The sequence below is a fragment of the Euphorbia lathyris genome, chromosome 1 (genome assembly GCF_963576675.1).
Source record: "Euphorbia lathyris chromosome 1, ddEupLath1.1, whole genome shotgun sequence".
Classification (NCBI taxonomy): domain Eukaryota; kingdom Viridiplantae; phylum Streptophyta; class Magnoliopsida; order Malpighiales; family Euphorbiaceae; genus Euphorbia; species Euphorbia lathyris.
Genome location: NC_088910.1, coordinates 110,237,187 through 110,260,149, shown reverse-complemented (window position 1 = coordinate 110,260,149; position 22,963 = coordinate 110,237,187). Strand labels below are relative to the sequence as shown.

Here is a 22,963-nt window from a genome sequence, read left to right as displayed (position 1 = left end):
GCCAAATATTGTACCTTTGGCATCGGTTTAATAAAAACTGTTGTCATCAATTGGCATCTGTTTTACAATAAAAACTGTTGTCGTTGATCTTTTAGCATTGGTTTTCTTAAGAAATCATTGCCAATGGTAAGACATTTGGCAACGGTTTTATAAGAAAAACGTTGCTAATGATCTTACTTTTGGCTTTGATTTCAGAAAAAAAAACCCGAAGCTATTGGCTTTCACATGCTCGTTGAAGTGGTCTATGGCAACAGTTTTAAAAAAATTTCTTGCCAATAGTAAGATCTTTTAGCGTCGGTTTCGAAACCGATGCTAAAAATGTCATCGCTATTTTTGGCAAAGGTGTTAAAACCGACCCTAAAGGCAGAAAAATTCCATTGACAAAGGTCGTTTTTTATTAGTTATTAGTTTTACTTAGGGACAAGCAAAAGTCTAAGTATTGAGAAGTTTGCTATAAATTTAAGTATTTTTTAGTCATTGTACCTCAATGGGCTTTCACCCGTGGGTGGTCCGTCATGATGCTACTATACTATAGTCCAACTGAGAAACGACGGCTCGATAGAACCGATGACGGGGAAAGAGTCGTCATCTGGATTTTAGATCCAAGAATGTTACTGAGATTTCTTATAGGAAGCAAGTGGGTTTAGGAAGTTAGACACACTTGTAGAAGGTTAAAATTCCTTCGAAAGGAAATATTAAGCACCCCCAGGTGAATCCATCGACCTTGTACTTATCGTTTCTAAATACAATCAGGCTATTAATAACTCTTTTAAACTTTTTAAATTCGTTTTGAATGCTTGCTTTGTTTGGAAAAATCATGTTTTATATCATATTGCACATTTACACACAAAATAACTAGATAACAAAATACTACAACCTCAAAAGGAATAAAATTGTTACAAATTAAATACAATTACGTATGGGTATTCCCGAGTCTTCCTTCCGCAAATAATATTCTGCCATACTATTATTAACTAAAATAAAAGGTTAGAAAGAAATAACATAGATATATAATTAATTATGATGTAAAATGGACAAAGTGCTAAACTGGATAAAATTAAAAGTTTATTCAGGAATCTAATTGAATGAAAGAGGAAAACTTCAAATTAAGGACTAAAGTGAATAATAAAAAATTATTAATTTAGGGATTAGAACGATTAAAATATAACTATATCTCCAACAGCCTCTTAGTTTGACTTATAAGTGAAAAATTGAGAAGAGAGTTAAAAATCAACTTCAACATACTCTTACTGTCTCCTCAAATCACTAAGAGTCTATCCAGACTCTCTATTAAAGAGAGACTCTCTCCACTTTTAGTGTCCTTATTTTATTTTTTATTAATAATTTTTTATTGAGTATTGTCTCCTCTCATTATTGGTAAATATAAGAACACTTAATAAGTTTAATGATAAACTAATAAATAAAGAGTGAATATGAGGAGTATTATTGGTGGAGTGGAATAAGCGTCTCTTGGAGATGCTCGACATGTATCAAATTAAAGATTAAAATGAAAAAAAAAGTTTGGAATTTAGGGTTAAAATGGATAAAAAGAAACTTATTTAAATTAAAGATTAAAGTGAACAAAAATAAGTTATTAGATTAGAGATTAAAATAAATAGAAAAGTAAATTATTACATTATAGATAAAAGTGAATAAAGATAAAGTTATTAGGTTATGGATAAAGATGAATAAAAAAAAAACTTTATTATATTAGGGATTAAAATGAATAAGAAAGAAAGTCTTTTATAATTATCGGTACATAAACAATCGTGAAACGAAATTTAGCTCGAATTGGTTCGTTTTATCTCAAATGATCGTTATAAACAAAATGGACTAGTTAAATCAATAATATTAACTTGTAAATATCATATTCAAAAATAAAAATATAAAAAAATGAATTAATTGGAATAAATAAAAGACTCAAAACAAGTGATCTAACTAGTAAATCATGAATAATAGAACATGAAATTTATATTTAAAAAACTGGATTTTTCTCGGGTGGCCATGACAAATTTATGGCTATTTTTGATGTAATTTTCGTCATCTCTCAAGATGTGTAGATGGTTGCTATTGATAGATAAAATTAGGGTTGCATTACTAAAGTTAGGAATAGGTAAATAAAACAGTGGCTAAATGGTTATTTTAACCATTTAATTTGGCAACCTAATGAATTAGAAAAGAGAGGGGATGCAACGCAAGGTTGCTGGGCGAGTTGGGTCTCTTGTTGGACCCTATATGTGGCTAGTATCCAACTGTGGCGATAGATTACTGACGAAGTTTCCATCATTAAACCACCAATAGTCTTCATATTTTGAAAAACACATGATAATGTCTATATCATTTGTCACTATTAAGATTTTGGTCATTATGTCTAATTTTTTTTTAGATTTTTAACCGTTATATTCAATATAAACATCCAAGTAGAAAATAATAAAGTAATGGTCATTTTGTATCGCACTATGACTATGTTGAAAGGTAAAATATGTTTGATTATAAAATGTAAAAAATATAAAAAATGACAAAAGGTTTATAATTTATTTTTTAAAATATAGAACTAAATAATATATTACATAAAAATATAAGGACTAATAAATTACTTACCTAATGTTATTTACTTTTTGCTGGAAATAGATTTTTATATACATATGCTCTATCAAATCGTATGATTTATATGTGCTATGTCAATTAAAACGAGGTGAATTTGGAGAGAAAATGAATTAAGTTATGGAAGGGTGCCTTTCATACACGGAAAGGCTTTAAGTTTTATTTTGTTAGTATTAACAACAATGATTGATTTATCAGTGTCAAAATATGTTAACTGCTGCCGCAGTTGCAAAGTTAATGAAGTTGGTATTTTGTACACTATGTTGTTAACAAAAATAATACCAAATTTATGCACCGATTTCATTTAACCATGTTAGATTTTATAGAGCACTACAAGAAGAAACAACTTAAACCATACATTTTTATTGACATTATCATCAAAAAATATATATATTTTTAGAGGAATTATCCATAGAAACATAGGTATTAGAGCTAGAATGATATTACTATACCAAATCAACAATGATTTTAAAATCGGACTGGACCAGACCGGTTCGACCATGAATCGGACATTCAGTTCGGTTATTACTATTTCGGGTTAATATAGCAATCCATAAAAAAAATCGGAGCAAGTTAGTAAACTAGAATAACTCTGGTTATTTTATATTACTTGATTTAATTGCACCGAATTTATAATAGACTATTGCTTTATTGTTTCTACAATATTCCGGTATGGGTTTCACCACATTCACGCGCATGTTTTAAAGAAATTTAGGTAGCTTTCACTATGAAATGAAATGCATTTGTTAATTTAATAGTCCTAAATAAATTATCTTTTAGGTTGGGCCAAAGTAGCTTATGCTATACCAAATTTGAATCTTTTATATACTCTCTCTTTTTCGGGTATACTCCTTTTGATATATAAATATTATAAATTAATTAGGGTATAAAAGCATACTTTATATATGAAACTAATGATATATTCAGAATTAAATTTGATAATCTGATTTAGTTATAATTTTATATTTAATTATCATAATCATATTAAAAATCCATTTATTTTATCTAGTAAATGGTTGTACCTTTTAATTTTAATTATGCCTGTCAAGTAATTTATTCCTTTATCAAATTTATTAGCTATAATTTTGATAAATATAAAATAATAACTGAAAAAAACACATATATATATATATATACTTTAAATATAAAATATATTAATATTATAAATATAACAATGTATCCTTAATAATTGGATTTTTTTTTATTTAATGAGTTTTTTTATAAATCAATTTAATGAGTTAGTGAGATTATTATTTGATTGTTTTATTTAATTTAATGTTGATAAATTTGATATATTGATAAATTGATGTACTATGATTATAAATTTGTGATTAATAATTTAATATTATATCTATATTAATTATGACGTCGTCTGGTTCAACTAATTAGAATCAACCCATTAAATTTATTGACCGCTAACTCATTTGTTAATTTGGTTCGACGTCCTTTAAAAAAAACATTGCAAACCAACATGAATATGGTAGATCAATATTTTAATATAGGCTTAACACTTCCACTGTCATTTGGACTTGTCCCATTTTATCACTTACCTTCATCTACTTAATTAGTGGCAAACCATTAAATTTTTTAGGTTGACATAATTTGACACGTAAATTTTGAGTTGAGTTGAGATTAACCCGTTAATTTAAAAATGACACAAATATTTAAAATTCTTATTATATTTTCTCATATTATTTTACATGCCATCCGAATTAATAAGTATAATAAAATTATAATTATTATCTAAGAATATGACTCGAACATCTCATGTTTTTATATGTCATACTTAATAGAGATAATAAAATTACATATGACATGTTACATGTAAACACATTACGTACATGATATTTTTTTATGGATGGAAACAAGTTATTTTAACCATTTAATTTGATAGCCTAATGAATTAGAAAAGAGAATGGATGCAACGCAACGTTGCTGGGCGAGTTGGGCCTCTTGTTGGACCCTGTGTGTGGCCAGTATCCAGCTGTGATGACGGATTTCTGATGGAAGTTTTCGATAGTAAACCACAAGTAGTTGTTTTTCATATAAATAATGAGATTTTTTATTTTCAAATTCGAAGATGGTGCCGATGGACTTGTTTCGACGAGATGAATATTTTTGTATTTCACGATCTATGCAAAAAATGACCCTACTTAAGGTTATTGTCCAATTTCATTCCGGATTTCACCCGAAACTTCACATAGTTACAAATTCTTCGTTAGATCTCCAAATTGAGCTGTTATGATAATCTCGCGGGACAAGACTCACCAAAATATCTCGAAGATCAATTTGGATGTCTGAAAATTTTGGTTTTGATGAGAAATTGTTGAATTTCACTTCCTAATTAATGATTTTCCGTTATCCATTTTCGATCGTCTTTTCCAATCCTCTATCAAAGGTTTTCATCACACGACTCTGACTCAAATGTCTACAATTATATATCAGTAATTTATCTTTATGTGTATTCAGTTTTGATTTTGAGGTTTAAAGGAAAAGTTTCCCTCAAAATACATTAATTTGTTTAGGGAAAAGTGAAGTTATCTAAAATATCACCAGACGCGAGTGCGACATACTATGAATGCGATAAAGAGGAACCAGGTTTCTCAACGCCCCGTGCCAGATAGAACTTTTCCTAAGAGTCATGACTCTTCACTAAATGTTGCCATGTTTCATTCAAAAAGTTATGTCCTTTTAAAGTATTCCTGAAACATGACAACCTTATGGAATGCTCAATTACATCTATAAAAGGATGGCCGAAATCAAATTGAAAGGAGTATTATTATTTACATAAAAAAAGATTAGCAAGTGAAGAAGAAATTCATCATTCAAGTTTAAATATTGGAGATAGATATATATAAAAAAAAAAACTACATGTAAAGGCATAGAGATTATCATTCTCTTCATTTTAATCTTACTTTCTTGAATCTCAACATATTTTACATGTTATGTTTGTATTTATATCTTCAACATACATAAGCACGTAAGAAATAAGAAACACACAACTAATTATTGGTTGGTATTCAAATTGAAATAGCTAATTGAAGATATATCCATATCCAGATGAATCATTCCTTTTAGTAAAGATCCAAACCAGATCCCCTAGGTTTAGGAACCAGCATTAATGGCTTCATTTTCTTAACAACAATCCCAAATTTATCAGATAAATCCAGATCTACTCCATGTGGTAATGTCCATTCAAATAAATGCAACATTGAACCCAATATGTACATCAATCCCCTCTCTGCTAATGGAATTCCTGCACAAACTCTTCTCCCTGATCCAAATGGTAGATACTTAAAATTGTTCCCCAAATAATCCAAATTTTCACCCTTAGTGTCCAAAAATCTCTCGGGCCTAAACTCCAATGGATTTTCCCAATGAAGGGGATCTCTATGGATAGCATAAACATTGAGGAATACATAAGCTCCTTTTGGAATTGTATAGCCTCCTACTGTGCAAGATTCACTTGACAAATGAGGTACTAATAAAGGAAGTGCTGGATGCAAACGATTTGCCTCTTTACAGACTGCATCAAGGTACTTTAGTTTGGGTAAATGAGACTCTTCTAATTCATTATTGATACCCACAACTTCTTCTAATTCTCTGTATACTTTCTTTTTTACTTGTTCATTTAGCATTATTTCAGTCATTGTCCATTCCAACATAGTAGATGTGGTGTCTGCGCCACCCACCACTATATCCTGCCAATAATAGCAATAATTAATGAATCAACTTAAAATCAAATGGGACAAATACATAAGCTGTTTTTTTTTCTTTTATTATTATTATTATTATTATTATTATTATTATTATTATTATTATTATTATTATTATTATTATTATTATTATTATTATTATTATTATTATTATTATTATTATCTTCAACGTTCCCAACGCAGTAATGGAAGTGCTAGAAGTTTCGTTTTTTATATTCCATTACTTCATATAGCATTATGGATCCAAAATTAGTTCAAGTTAAAACATTTAAAACAAATTTCAAAATTTTTTTATATCTTCTTCACTTGCTCAAAAACATTAAATTTAGACCTTATTACTAATCAAATTAAAGATGACTTAAGTGAAAAAAGATTTATAGTTGCTGTAATCTAATTAATTTATAACCAATTAATCAAATTAATTAACTTAAAAAGAAATAAGTTGGAAAGAAGAAAGAAAGAAACTTATAAAGATGTAGTATTTTGATATCATACCAGTAGCAAGGCTTTGAGTTGGTTGGTGGTAATTGATGTTTGAGCATCACCTTGGTTGTTATAATCCAGTAAAATCTGCAAGAAGTCTCTCTTTCCCTCTTTCTTTTCTTCCTTTCCTTCTCGTAGACGTTGCTCTATCACAGAATTAAGAATCTTGTCAAATTTTAAGTGCAGTTTTCTTGCTTGTTTTTCTATACCTTGCAAGTCAAACCTTGCTAGAATTGGAAAAACATCCGAGACATTAGTTTTTCCAAATAAGAACATCATCTCCTCTATCATTTTCCGAAACTCTGCAATAAAATAAGTACTTTTCTCTCCTTTGAGCGTGCCACCACACAACATACTTATAACAGAGTTTACAGTTATTCCAAATACCAATTCACCAAAATCAACTACTTCCCCTGCTTTACTATAAGCATGCTTAATACCCTTATGCAACTCTATCTTTCGGAGCTGATAGAGGGCATTGATGCTTGCATTATTCAGCATCTCCCGAACAAACACTTTACGCATTTTCATCCATTCTGGATCATAAAGGCGGAAAGCTATATCGTTTCCGCCATAACTGATGATCTTAGCAGCCAGGGTTGGTTCGTGGTTTGCGAAGATCTTGTCATTGTCGCGGAGAACTTGCTTCGCGAGGGAAGGTGAGCTAATTACTACGTACAATTTGTTTCCAAGCCAGAGCTTGTAGATAGGACCATATTTTGCAGCTAATTGGGTGAAGTTTTTGTGGAGGAAAGTGCCTAGAAATGGAAGGTATCCCAGCACTGGCAAGCCCCGGGGACCTGGAGGCAACTGAGCTTTTGATTTCTTGAGGATATTGCTTAACAGAAGTATGCTAAGTAGTGAGAGTATTAAGGTGAGATATAGTTCCCAGAAGCTGAAGAAGTGGTGTATCTGTGACATTTTTCAATGCAAATTGAGAATGTTGTTGTTGAGTCGAGATGGATATATGGTACTAGCAAGATGTGGTTGTTTTGATAGGTTTCCTCTTTATTGGTTATCAAGAGTTTGGAGGTAATCCTCTAGATTTTATGTCTATTTGGGGACCCTCAAAATAAATAACCATCAATGTTTGGATTTATTGAGGACTCGAACTTTCTAATAAAATCTCTTAAAATCTTGTAATTGTGACATTTGGATTTTGATTCTTTCATTATAAATGTTTGTCCGAAAGTATATCAGATGTGGTGATAATTCTGATTTTAACTGGATTGAGCATTCAATTTTCATTTTAATGATTTTCGTTCTTTGTTACATTAAATAATTAAAAAAAAAAAAATCAGTTTTAACATAAAATTAAGTTACTATATCTCTATTGGTTTCATCTAAATTTGAAATTTGTGTTTTAACATTGGTTTCTTTTTAAGGTTAACTTTAAGAAAAATTATGAAAACTTTAAGTTTTAACTGTAACCGCAATATAAATGTTGCCACCTTCTCAGCCTCAGACAAGTCCGGTATCAGTGATGTTGTATGTGACTCAGAGGAACGATTTGTAGCAGGTTGCATCTGCTGTAGTGAAGGTTCCCTTCGATGAATGAATGTGACGGGCATTATTGGAGGCGATAACTTGGGCAGCCTCAAGAAGGTACCCAAAGGGTCGGATGTCAAAGGGGTGGTAGATGCAATTCATTCGTCTACTACTAACGTAACCGAGTTTGTAGACTTAATTGAAAAATATGGTTCATTTCTCCTTAGTTGTGACTCTTATTCCTTCACTTTATTCAGTGACAGGCAAACGTTGCTCATACTTTAGCTAGAGAATTTCGCTTTATTACAAGTATCATGGTTTTTTTAGAATTTACTTAATTTGTTTTCCCTCTAGAAGCATCATTGCCTTAAAAAACCTACGCAGTATTCCATCCTACCAAGCGTGGCTGATCTTGGCTTAATACATTATTTACTCCTTGAATTTGTTCAAAAATGTTGATGGGTCATCTGAACTGCAAAATATCTTGATAGCCCCCTGAACTTGCATAAAATGTTCAGTTAGCTTTCTAAACTTGCGCAAAATGTAATGACTTGATCACTCGGTTGCAAAAAAAGTAAGTTAAATGCGGAAGATGTATTGCACGAGTCTTAAAAAACGTAAAACGATCAAAATTGGGATATGCAGTTCTAATATTAGAGAAGACAAGTTGTATAGTTGAGCAAGTAATAACTTCATTTTTAATTTATTTTTTAATTATGTATCAACATTCTAAGATGCGTGTAATACATCTTTCGCATTTAATTTACTCTCTTTTTTTACGACCTAATGATCAATTGATTACATTTTACGCAACTTCAGAGGGCTAACTGAATATTTTATGCAAGTTCAAGGGACCAATCAATCTTTTTGAACAAGTTCACGGAGTAAATGATGTATTAAACCGCTGATCTTTGAAGTTCCTCGTAGACAAATCTTATGAATGTAACTAGCAATTTTTTTGCACGACTGCGGTCTATTAATGCATTTTCTTTAAAAAAAAATAACATTCTTTTAACTGAATTAAAAAAATTCACATAATTTGAAAAAAAAAAAATTGATCAAAATTTAATTTATTGAAATAAAAATAATAAAAATCAATAAATAAAAATCGGAATAATTATGCTAAGATATTTTCTTTTTTATATTTAGTGAAGTTTTACCTTCTTGGAAAAAAATATAAAATATAAAGCCACGAGTTGGGAAGGGTTGATGTATGATATTCACTAGAAAGATAGCCACACAATGAAAAAGACAGAAAAACAACAACAAAAATAAACAGCTAGCAACCGACTAGAAACCTCAAGGTTCTTGATTATTTATTTCAACTCTATACAGATTTTACTGTTCTATATTATACATGTATATTGATTTGATTTGATTAATAATAATAATAATAATAATAATAATAATAATAATTATTATTATTATTATTATATAAGGTCTCATCTCTTATGTCATAAATCACATGATGTATAATATAAATGATAATTGTTTCAAAAAGTCCTTCAAACAAGTCATGTATTGTTGTATCAGAAATTAACTAATAATGTATTGTCGTAAATTTATATATGAGATTGTTGGCCCAAAATAAAATAAATTTTATTTTTATGTATATAGAAAGCTTATGTTTAATTTAGGGTATAGTTTCTATTTTTGTCTAGAAAATAATGAAAAATACACTTGTAAACTAACCGCCAACCGATGAGAAAGTCCGGCACTACGCAGGGCGTGTCTTCCAATACGCGGGGCGTAGATCAAGCAACCAGAGAAGGTCTGCTTCAGAGGCTCCAATACGCGGGACGTAACCTCAGAGACGCCACGCGTAAAACTTGGCAACAAGGCGTTTCGAGATCAGAAGCTCCAACACGCGGGGCGTCCATTCTCATACACATGACATACTTCCTTACGCGGGACGTAATGCCAAGTACGCCACACGTATGCACCATCAACAAAACACGCCAACTCTAGAAGCTGCATTACGCGAGGCGTAACCAAGAATATGCGGGGCGTATCGTCTCTTCCGGCAGCAGTTGGGAGGAGTCAACAACAGTTTGTGGAAGTTGAGGTAGTGGGATGATGTGGCATTGGTGGTTAGTGGTAGTTGGAGGAAGTTGAGGTAGTGGGGTGATGTGGCATGGAGGTGGTTGAGTTAGTTGGTGAATAATTACCAAAATACCACTCAATAATTACCAAAATACCACTCCAAAATACTATAAATAGACCCCCTCCCATTCATTAAAAATCACACTCAACACACATACAAACCCCTCTCTAAAGGTTACTCTCAATGCTCTCTTTTTAGTTCTTAGTTCTTAGCTCATAGCTCTTCAAGTTCTTCAAAGTTCTTCCTTTCGTTCTTCATTTTTTTTAGTTTCAATCCCTCTTTTAGCTCTTCTTCAGCTTTAATCCAAGTTTCAATAGCCTCTTTCCAAGTCATTTCCAATTCAATTTAGCATTCCAAGCCTTCAATTTGCTCAATTCCTAGCTATAATTCTGTTTTCAAATCAATTTTCCAGATTCGTCCAACTACTTTCAAAGCCCGATTCCGTCTGTTTAAAGTCATTTTTTGCTTTCAATCCCTTCAACAAAGTTGTTCCTAACGTCCTGAAGTTCGATCTAGTGTATTTATTTGCCCAATTCCGTGCACAAAAACTCTAGTTACAAGCCGATCTTTCCAGCCCAAATTCTTTTAGACATTCTGTTTCCAGAATTTTTTATATTAGTCCAGTTATTTTCAACTCCCAATTTCGTCTACTTAGCATCCGTTTTAGCTTTCGATCCCTTATAGAAGTTTGTTCCTGACCTCCTGAAGTTAAATTTAGCCTATTTACTCGTCCAGTTCCATGTTCTTAAGCATCCAAACGAGCCTCCCGAAGTTGAGGGTTAAATCTGCCCCATTTGCCTACCAACGTTTTGCCATTGCCAAGATCATATACCGTACGGGCCCGACCGGTTGCAGCTCTCCGAGGACCTCGTACCAACACCAAAATTCAACCTCAATCCGAGATAGCTATTGTGGCTCCGAGTTTGTTGTTGACTTCCAATTTAATTTAATTACACTTCAATTCCTTGTATTTGATTTGTCCTTCCAATTCAATTGAATTAGCTATATGTTTAGTATAGAAGTTCTTCAATTGTAATTCATTTCCAGTTTTATGTTTCAAACACTTATTCATCAATAAAATACCAATTTTCACTAAATCTTGTGTCAATTTCGCATCTTTCAATTTCTTTATTTTTCACGTCTTCAATTTATTCACATTAGCTTAAATAAAACAATTTATCTAGCAAAGTTTCTATAACGGCGCTAGAGACCCAAGAGGGACTTTTTCAATCCTTGCGTCCCTCGCCAATCGTTTCGTTTAGAATTCAAGTTTTAGCGCGCAAATCCATAAACTTAACCAACTTTAATAATTGAGAAATAATTTCTCTGGCACGCCCGCATCCTAACCACACGTGACAAGGTTGAAATTAGCATATTCGCAAAATATCGCTAACAATTTTTGGCACGCCCAGTGGGACCTACTTTTAAGCTTTGCCAAAAATTTCAATACCGTTTTTTACTCATTTTTTCGTCACGATTTATTTATTTATTTATTTCCTCTCACACTCAGCTTTTCAATTTAGTTTATTATTATTCCATGCTCTTACTTTATGCAATTTTATTCGCTTTATTTTCATAATAAATTTGATTTAATCATTTTTCTATTATTCACGGAGAATGCCTCTGAATATCAATAGGTGCATAACAATTAAGCCATGACGAGGACAATATACGAAAATGCAAGGGACGCTATGATACCGGTGTATTTTGGTGGTTTCAATCGAGATCGACATTTTACAATAAGTACAACCGGATTGTGGGTCCATTGGTACACCGTCTTTAGATGCTACGACGATGGCTATGTTCAGTTTATTCATAGCGACGAACATAATATCGACTGTAAATGTTGTGCTTACGTTCAAACCGCGTCATTCTATGATGATCAATATGGTTGCTACGTGGAGCAAGTCCAGGAATCCCATAAAAATCCACATGGTCCTGATTATATTGAGGTATGGGAGCACCTTCGAATGAGTAATCCTCATTGTCGAGGTAGTTATATTTGCAATTATAGGGATGAAAACCTCCATTTCCATCGTCCTTGTCGGCAATCTTGCTTCGAAAGAAGTACGATCATGGCACCAGTCGAGCATAAGACCTATGAAAAGTTTGAGTGCTCTGATATGAGCTACGACCAAAATTCTTTCAAGGATTTTAGTCGTTGGGCAGAGATGGAAGCAGTCCAAGTGGTTGAGGATGATGGAGAAATCGAATCATTACTTATGGAGGAGAACCAACCAAAGGACGATGAATATCAACAAAGAATGGACCAACTCGAGAAACAGGCGGACATTACAGCGGCTAACATAGTGGCTTTTTTAAGAGCCTGCATTGAAAGCTATTGGGGGGCAATCCAAAAGGAAGAATTTCATCACAATACGAAGTTAGAAGCATTTCCCACACTCCCAACTCCTCCAAAAACAAAGATGCCTAATGATGAAACGATAATGGAAAGTCAAGAGCATGGAGATGATCCATATGACTATGATTCTAGGTCCATGCAAGAGGATGACGCCGCTTCCAATGATCTTGATTCGGGGGGCATCCACGAAACTCCTATAGAAATTCAAGAAGAAGAAGGAGATGTTCTTAGGAGCTATGACTCAAAATCCAACGAAGGGGATGATGTAGCGTCTAGTGATCTTGATTCGGGGGGCAGTATAGAGGAAGCAACTCAATAAGAACCCACTCTAGAAGTGTTGCCCAGAGATGCAAATACCCCAAAGACAATGGAAGTTCTATGGAGTCCTGACATGAACAAGAAGGCAGTTATACTAGCCCAGGAAGAGGATGAAGATATATCTCATGATCTCAATACGGATTTCAGTCGGGAGGGTGATGATCCATCAAACACTTCTAACTCGGGAGGCATCCACGAAGCACCTGTAGAAATTCAAGAAGATGAGGAAGATGTTTCTTGGAGCTATGATTCAGAATCCAGTCAAGACGATGAGGTATCCAACCCGAGGGACATCCAACTGGAAGAGGTTCAACAAGAATTTATTCTAGAAGAATCTCTCATTCTTGTGAAGTCTTTAAAATCAGAAGACTTTATGAAAAGTTGTGATATCGAAGAAGAAGTGGCTTCAGAAACACATGAAGATGTTTTCTATGATTGTAAATCGCAACTCGATCACGATGAAGAAAACTTCTATGATCGTGATTTGGGGGGCAGTCAAGATCGAGAGGTTAATCGAGAATCCACCCCAGAAATACCTCTAATGATTCTTCCAACAACTCATGTTTTTCCAGAGCCTATGATCACCATGAAGTTGGTTAACTCGAGTAGAAGATCAAGTTTGCAATCCATGATTCTACTTGTCATCAGTCTACTTCAGTTGTCCTACCATCCAGACCAGTCACAAGGTTTTTACTTCTTAACCGTGTTTATTCATTTAGACTCTAGTTTACAAATACTTTTTATTATGCGGAAAGTGAGTCATGAAAATAAGAGTCTAGACATGGAAACTCATATCCCTCTGGTAGAGATGTTACTGAGCATTTTATTGTATGAGGCGATAACATAATGTTGTACTTACAACATAGCCCATAAGGCCATTTATGGTCAAAATAAGTTGGCGTTTTTGCCAACACCAAAAAAAAAAAATGAAAAAATTTCAGTTTTCAAGATGAATTATTTATGTTCATGCTTCCATTTGGTTCATATTTTCTACTTTTGTTTTCACACCTTCTTCTTCATTTGCTTCAAACTCTAACTCACAAACCAGAACACTCAATCATTACCATTTCTAAATCGTACTTGTTAACTATTAGTTGATTCCGGTTAACTAAAATACCCAGAACCAAGCTTTTGGAAATTATTGATCTCAAATTCATAATTTCCATCAAACAATTGTTCTGGTTAGCTTTTTTCCCAAAATTGATTTCATCCGTCATAAACCACCTTTTCCTTCAAAACCAATCTCAATTTCTTCGTTGATATCCAAATCATAACTCTCAACTTTCATTTTGTTCAAAACGATTTCCTATAACCTCAATTTTCCCACTCAAAAATCAATCAAAATCAATCAAACACAGACAACTCAAATTTTTCTTTCAAATTCTCTGCCAAAATCGGCCTCTTTATCAATCCTTAGATTCGTAGAAATCGTTCTCTAGCATCTATTTAGTCCAAACAAGGTCTCAATTCCCAAAATTAGTTCTTTAATCTTCAGTTCCTCAAAAAAGCTTTCAATTCTCAGAAACTTCAAATCCGAAATTCTCTTAGTTTAATCAACCAATTCTCAAATCGTTTTTTGCAATCTCTTAGTTAAGTCAGTAAGGTCATTACCCAATCCTCGGTTCAAGCTTTCTTAGTCTAAACCAAATTTCACCATTTTTATGTTCTCCAAAGCTTCAAGCATTCTTCGTGAAAGCAGGATCACCGAAACCCCATTTTCGAGTCATTCTTAGTTTACACACCTATTCTAAATCATGTTTATAAACTTTTTATTGATCTCAATCAATTAAAAAGACCCAGAAACAAGCTTTTGAGTTTTTCGTCATTGAAAAATTCATCAAACAACCTTTCTGGTGAGCCGTTTTCCAAGTCTTATTTAGAGTTCGTTAGCCAATCGTTTTAGCCCAAATTAATTTTAATCTCTTTATTGACCTCAATTCTAGAACTCTCAATTTTTATTTCGTTAAAAACGACATCCTATAGCCTTCTAAATCGCCCCCAAAGTACCATCCACGAAATAGAATCAAGCTTTTGGTTTTTCCAACCATCAAACAATTATTCTGTCGCCCAATTTTCAATAATTTATTCCGACTCATTTACTCGATCTTTTTCTGAAATTCCAGTTCTAAACCATTCCTTCGCACACTAACTTTAAATGCTAGCCTTCGTTTTGCTATAATCCGACCTCTACAGCTCCCGAAATTGAGCCCGAAAATCCCACAAAAGCATCAATTTAGTCCCATTTTGTTGTTGACTTGGTGGTAAATTTCTGCTCAAGTCCCTGAACTCTCCGAATTACTTCAAATTCGCCCAGCACTACCCGGACAACGCAACAGCCCCCGAGCCGATTTTCTGGAGGTCCAATCCTCAATTTCACGCATCCCAACGACATCAAAGAGATCGGTTAATTTTATTTCATCCCGTACATATTTGTTTTTGTCACTTATTTACATTTCTAGCTTTAAAGTTATTATTTCTTTTTAAGTTGTAATTTTCATGCTTTATTATTATTTGCAATACTGAAAAATAGTTACAAAATCAATAAAATTATATAAAAAAAAAATGGTTCAAAAAATCTTAAATACATTCTTTTGTGTACAAATTTTCAATTCTAGTCAATTTATACACAAAAGAGGGGGGCAATTGTTGGCCCAAAATAAAATAAATTTTATTTTTATGTATATAGAAAGCTTATGTTTAATTTAGGGTATAGTTTCTATTTTTGTCTAGAAAATAATGAAAAATATACTTGTAAATTAACCGCCAACCGATGAGAAAGTCCGGCACTACGCAGGGCGTGTCTTCCAATACGCGGGGCGTAGATCAAGCAACCAGCGAAGGTCTGCTTCAGAGGCTCCAATACGCAGGACGTAACCTCAGAGACGCCACGCGTAAAACTTGGCAATAAGGCGTTTCGAGATCAGAAGCTCCAACACGCGGGGCGTCCATTCTCATACACAGGACGTAATGCCAAGTACGCCACGCGTATGCACCATCAACAAAACGCGCCAACTCTAGAAGCTGCATTACGCGAGGCGTAACCAAGAATACGCGGGGCGTATCGTCTCTTCCGGCAGCAGTTGGGAGGAGTCAACAGCAGTTTGTGGAAGTTGAGGTAGTGGGGTGATGTGGCATGGAGGTGGTTGAGTTAGTTGGTGAATAATTACCAAAATACCACTCAATAATTACCAAAATGCCGCTCCAAAATACTATAAATAGACCCCCTCCCCTTCATTAAAAATCACACTCAACACACATACAAACCCCTCTCTAAAGGTTACTCTCAATGCTCTCTTTTTAGTTCTTAGTTCTTAGCTCATAGCTCTTCAACTTCTTCAAAGTTCTTCCTTTCGTTCTTCATTTTTCTTAGTTTCAATCCCTCTTTTAGCTCTTCTTCAGCTTTAATCCAAGTTTCAATAGCCTCTTTCCAAGTCCTTTCCAATTCAATTTAGCATTCCAAGCCTTCAATTTGCTCAATTCCTAGCTATAATTCTGTTTTCAAATCAATTTTCCAGATTCGTCCAACTACTTTCAAAGCCCGATTCCGTCTGTTTAAATTCATTTTTTGCTTTCAATCCCTTCGACAAAGTTGTTCCTAACGTCCTGAAGTTTGATCTAGTGTATTTATTTGCCCAATTCCGTGCCCAGAAACTCTAGTTACAAGCCGATCTTTCTAGCCCAAATTCTTTTAGACATTCTGTTTCCAGAATTTTCCATATTAGTCCAGTTATTTTCAACTCCCAATTTCGTCTACTTAGCATCCGTTTTAGCTTTCGATCCCTTATAGAAGTTTGTTCCTGACCTCCTGAAGTTAAATTTAGCCTATTTACTCGTCCAGTTCCGTGTTCTTAAGCATCCAAACGAGCCTCCCGAAGTTGAGGGTTAAATCTGCCCCATTTGCCTACCAACGTTTTGCCATTGCCAAGATCATATACCGTACGGGCCCGACCGGTTGCAGCTCTCCGAGGACCTCGCACCAACACCAAAATTCAACATCAATCCGAGATAGCTATTGTGGCTCCGAGTTTGTTGTTGAATTCCAATTTAATTTAATTACACTTCAATTCCTTGTATTTGATTTGTCCTTCCAATTCAATTGAATTAGCTATATGTTTAGTATAGAAGTTCTTCAATTGTAATTCATTTCCAGTTTTATGTTTCAAACACTTATTCATCAATAAAATACCAATTTTCACTAAATCTTGTGTCAATTTCGCATCTTTCAATTTCTTTATTTTTCACGTCTTCAATTTATTCACATTAGCTTAAATAAAACAATTTATCTAGCAAAGTTTCTATAACGGCGCTAGAGACCCAAGAGGGACTTTTCAATCCTTGCATCCCTCGCCAATCGTTTCGTTTAGAATTCAAGTTTTGGCGTGCAAATGCATAAACTTAACCAACTTTAATAATTGAGAAATAATTTCTCTGGCACGCCCGCATCCTAACCACACGTGAAAAGGTTGAAATTAGCATATTCGCAAATATCGCTAACATAGATATAGATTTTTTTAGCCATACGAAGAAAAGATGGTATGATAAAAAATCTCACAAATAAAACATCCGATTTTAATGATAGGATAAAGTCTCTATGTAATTTAATTTGGTAAATTACATATATTAATATTGGTGTATAAGCTTCATTTTGGCATACATATATCCCAAATCAGTGGTAACACTACAAGAAATCTGGCATTTTGTGGAGAAATATTTTGCCACTAAATGGTATTTTTTCGCCACAAAATCCCTTAGTGACGAAATCATACTTCGTCCTCAGATCGCCATCCTATAGGCGCCACAGTAGGTGTTTATGACGAATTTTCGTTTCGCCACAATTAGGTATCATATTGTGGCGAAATATATATCATCACTTATTTCATTTATTTCCCCACGGATAAATATTTTATTTTGTTTAATATTTAGTTTTGTGGGAAATAAATTCGCCACAAAAAATTCATAGTTTATGTGGAACACATTATACCGCCACTGATAAGTGACATTAATTTTAGTGGCGAATAATTTCTCCCCACTAGATATTCCCCACAAAAAGAGTAATTTCTTGTAGTGTAACCTCCTACTGAAGTGCACAACTTTTGACCACATAGGAGAATGAACAGTCAATTCTGGTCTCTATATTGGTATCCTATGCGAATATGACCTCAAAATCGTTGGAGTTTAGGCCCGACCACTTTTGTCAAAATCAACGGACCCCTTTCACATCAAGCTCCAAAAAATGACCAGTCAATTTTGGCCTCTATATTGGTGTCCTATGCAAATGAAACGGTTTGGCTACGTGGTTAAAAAGAACAGTCGTCAGATCAACGTAAACGGTTACGTAAAGGATAAGAGATAAAGAGCAGGGCGCGCCGTCTGATAAACTAGAGGTCTGAAGCTTCTCAAAATTAAAATTAGCATTCACGATCTCAAAATTGAAAAATTTAAAGACTTGATGATATTTTAAGCCATTTTAATTCTTCAACTTTTTAATGTTGAGGTTATTTTGATGTTTTTGATGAGGGGCGCCCGCCCAGGGCCCAGAACGATAAGGGGTCCAAAAAAGTATTTTTATAGTGTATATATAAATACAGAGATGATTATGTAACGTTAAAATTAATTGGTTCAGTTGGTAGGAGGAGTTACCTAGTGATTTTATTTTAACTTGAGGTTGAGGGTTCGAACCTCCTTTTTTTTCATTTTTTTAATTACTTTCAAATATATTTTTTCCCCCCCCACCTTATTTTATCACTATCAAATATATATTTTTTTTCCATTTATTTTCTATAGTAAATTGTTACTATAATTTCCATGTTTCCTTAAATCTAAATTATCAATTTATATATTGAATAAAAAAATACTTATTTAATTTTTTCTCATCATTATTATTATCTAATTTCAAATTTTTTCTTAAATTTAAATGTCAATTCATTTCAAAAAAAATTAAATGTCAATATATATATATATTCAATATGAAAAATAATATAGTTATTTACTTCTTGCAATTTTATATGACACATATACTTGTTATTTTAGTACACAAATAATTCTAGTTAGTATACTCGTTACTACTGCAATACTAATTTAGCTTCCATATAGAAAATATTGCAATTTTAAACATAACGTTTACGAGTTGGTACAATTTCAAACCTAGTTGATTAAAAATGAGTTTTTTCCATTAACATTAAAAATGAGTTATTTTCATATTGAGTGACCAGAACGGTGGAGGTTGGAGTGAGGATAGAACAAGAAATTACACATAAAAAACCTCATTTTCGTCAATTAAGCTTGAAAATGTACCAATTGATAAACGTTAGGCTAAAAATTGCACTATTTTATTTATGAATGATAATTGCTCTCTCCTAATAACCATATGACTAAATTAGTACATTATTCCTTGTAATAAAAAATCATTTATTCCGAGGGTTCGTATCTACGAAAATGATGGATGGTATTGGGGGGCTGAAAAATCAGGTCAATATTCGGTGAAGTCTGGATATAGATTATCTAGCAGTATGCATCTATCTACTGTCAATTTGGTCTCTAATCATTGGAAGCTCATTTGGAAGGTGTGTATTCCTCCTAAAATTAAGATTTTTATTTGGAGATTATTCACGGGTTGTATTCCGGTTTTGCATAACCTTCTGATTCGTCATAGCAATCTTTCTCCCATTTGCCCGATTTGCTCAATCTTTTATGAGGATGAAAATCACATTTTTCTTGGTTGCTCTTTTGCTCATCAAGCTTGGATACAATTCTTTAACAACAATGTTATGTTCTATGTTCCTGATATCAGAGTTTGGCTTAATCATTTGTTTGAAACCATGAGTTACAATGTTGATGGTCGAATATTCTTTCTTATCTGGTGGCTGTGGAAAAATAGAAATAACATGGTTTGGAATGAGAAATGTGATTCGGTTCAGGATGTTGTTAGGTTTGCTCTTCGTGATTGTGCAGAGTGGGAGACGGCTAGGTCTCTGCTTGCTGGTTCAGTTTCAGCGACTGTTGCTATTCCAGGACCACCGGTGGCAGCTGTTATTGGGTCGACGGTTGCTGCTGTTTCTGACCGCTGGTTGTGCCCCCGATCAGGCTTTTTGGTGTGTAACGTGGATGCTGGAGTTTTTCATGGTGAAGGGTATTGCTCTTATGGTTTTTTAATTCGAAATCATAACGGTGAGTGTTTGTATGCTTGTTTTGCTGCTTATCATGGTTATTTTGATGCCGGAACGGCTGAAGCTATTGCTATAAAAGAAGCGTTGTCATGGCTTAAGGCAAATGGATACAGGAATGTGGATGTTCGCTCGGACTGTTTACCTGTGGTTCTGGCGATTAACAAGCCGTGTGTTTCTTTTTCTTATTTCTCAGACATTATTCTTGATTGTATTCTTTTATTAAAAGAGTTGGGTAATTCCTCTGTCTCTTTCGTTAAACGTTCAGCGAATTGTGCGGCTCATTGTTTAGCCAGAGCGGCCAATTCTTTGTCTGATCGTGTGGAGTGGTCATGTGCTCCTTCATTCTTGTATTCTAGTCTTTTAACTGATTCTATTCAATAAATTTAGCTGTTATTCAAAAAAAAAAAAATCATTTAGTCTCCAACTTAAAAATGTATATATGGGGCCCAAATTTATCATCTCGCTCCGGGACTCTAAAAGGTCAGGAACGGCCCTGAGAGTGAAAGTTCCGAAAATAATGATTTTAGAAAATAAAAAATTTGATTTTATAACAACTTTAATTCTTCAAATTAAATAATCTTTGTTTTTAGTAAAATGAAATTTTTTATCTCCGTTTAAATAAATAAAAATTCAAATATCAGTTTGATAAAAAAAAAAAAAAATTGGAGAAATTTTTTGGATTTTATCCAAAACAATCACTCCCGTTTCACATAAAATCTTAAAATCACTCCCGTATGTGTCCTGCCAATAATACCAATTTAATCAAATGGGACAAATACCTAATCAATTTCTTTTTTTGAAACAAATACCTAATCAATTTCTAGTTGCTTTTATTTACAAAAAAATAAAAATAAAAAAAATAATCAATTTCTACCCAATTAATTAAATGTAACTGAGACATGTTTTTCAATGCTTAAGAAGTGGTTTTCATGGAAATAGCATCGATTTAATAGTTTTAAAGTAGTTTTTTTGTTTTACTTTTTTTTTTGAGATAGGGTGGACAGACAAGACAGTCGTCGGATCTTGTCAAAGCACTTCAATATTTGGTTTCTCATCAACCATAAAGGTGAGAATGGTTGAGCTTTCGTTTTTAATGGGTAGAAGAATATGTGGTCTTAAAAATTCCTTAGCTCATAATTAAGGAGAGTCGGTTAAATATTTTTTATAATATGGATATTAGAGTTAGAATGATATTACCATACCAAATCAAGAATGATTTTAAAACCGACCGGACTCGACCGTCCGGTTCCATAATGAATTGGACATCAGTCCGGTTATAATTATTTGGTTCATTAAATCTTTGATCTTTTATTTGGATATATTAAGCTCCCGATCATTTATTTTTTATCTTATTAAGCGCTTTATGACCAAATTAAAAAGTTATAAACATCTAATTCTATTAAAAATATGTTATTAACTTCATCTATATTTTAAATTATTAAAAAAAAAACATTTTTTTACAGTTTGAATTAAGGTTTTTACAGTTTTTCTATAGTTACCTTACACATCCAAAACTATTTTTAAACAGTGAAAAAATACAAATTTTGAATACAGATGCACTGAATAACAGTCTGTTAATCGAGTTTTATATTCAAAATTAATTTTTTTTATCATCAAGGGCTTAATGAGACAAAAAAATAAATAATCAGGACTTAATGTATCCAAATAAAAGATCAAAAGTTTAATGAACCAAAAAATAAAAGATCAGTGACCTAATAATACTTTTTGTCTTTGTATTACTTGATTTATCTGCATCATGTATTTATAACAGACTATTTCTTTGTTTTTTCTACAATATTTTGGTTGGGATGTTATTTTCACCACATCCACACCCATGTTTTTTTTGAAGAAACTTAGGAAGCTTTCATTGTAATTTAACTGTCCTAAATAAATTATCTTTTGGGTTGGACTAAGTAGTTTATACTGTCTTTTTTTTCGATATACTCCCTTTGATATACTAATACTATAAATCAATTAGGGTGTACAAATATATTTTATAGAAAAATAATAATATATTCAAAATTAAATTTGAAAATCTAGTTATAATTTTATATTTAATTATGGTATTAATGTAAAAAGTACTATATTTTATCTAGTAAATTGTTGTACTTTTAATTTTAATGTAACATATATATAAGTCCATCATAATAGAAATAATAATATCCGCTGATTATTTTATTCAAGTCATTTAATATTCTTTGTGAGTTTTATTATCTATTATTTTGATAATATAAAATAATAATTAAAAAAACAAAATAAAACTTACTTTGTTAAAAACAAAGTAAACATAGTCTATATATATATATATATATATATATATATATATATATATATATATATATATATATATATATATATATAATATTAATATTATATCCATAACAATGTATCTTTAATAATGGGATATCATTTAATTTTTTTAATTTAATGAGTTTTTTTTATATAAATCAATTTAATAAATTATTAAGATTATTGATTTGATTATTTTATTTAATTTAATGTTAATAATTTGATTTATTGATAAATTGATGTATTATAATTTATAAATTTTTGATTAATAATTTAATTATTTAGTATTATATTTATATTAATTATGACGTCATCCGGTTTAACCAATTCGATTCAACCAGTTAAATCTATTAACCTCTAACCCAGTTGTTAATGTGAGTTGACGTCTGTCTGGTTGTTAAAACATTGCAAACCAACATAAATTTGGTAAATT

At 32.4% G+C, this 22,963-nt stretch overlaps 1 protein-coding gene across 1 annotated transcript; it reads right to left on the bottom strand.

The window, feature by feature from the left end:
• Window positions 1-5,486: 5,486 nt before the first annotated feature.
• Window positions 5,487-7,783, bottom strand: LOC136210594 (flavonoid 3',5'-hydroxylase-like). Its single transcript, XM_066001930.1, has 2 exons — window positions 6,816-7,783; window positions 5,487-6,305 (listed from the first exon to the last, which is right to left on the bottom strand). Exons 1-2 carry the CDS (start codon window positions 7,722-7,724, stop codon window positions 5,679-5,681), a joined length of 1,536 nt encoding a protein of 511 aa, XP_065858002.1. The 5' UTR covers window positions 7,725-7,783; the 3' UTR covers window positions 5,487-5,678.
• Between the last annotated feature and the right edge of the window lie 15,180 nt (window positions 7,784-22,963).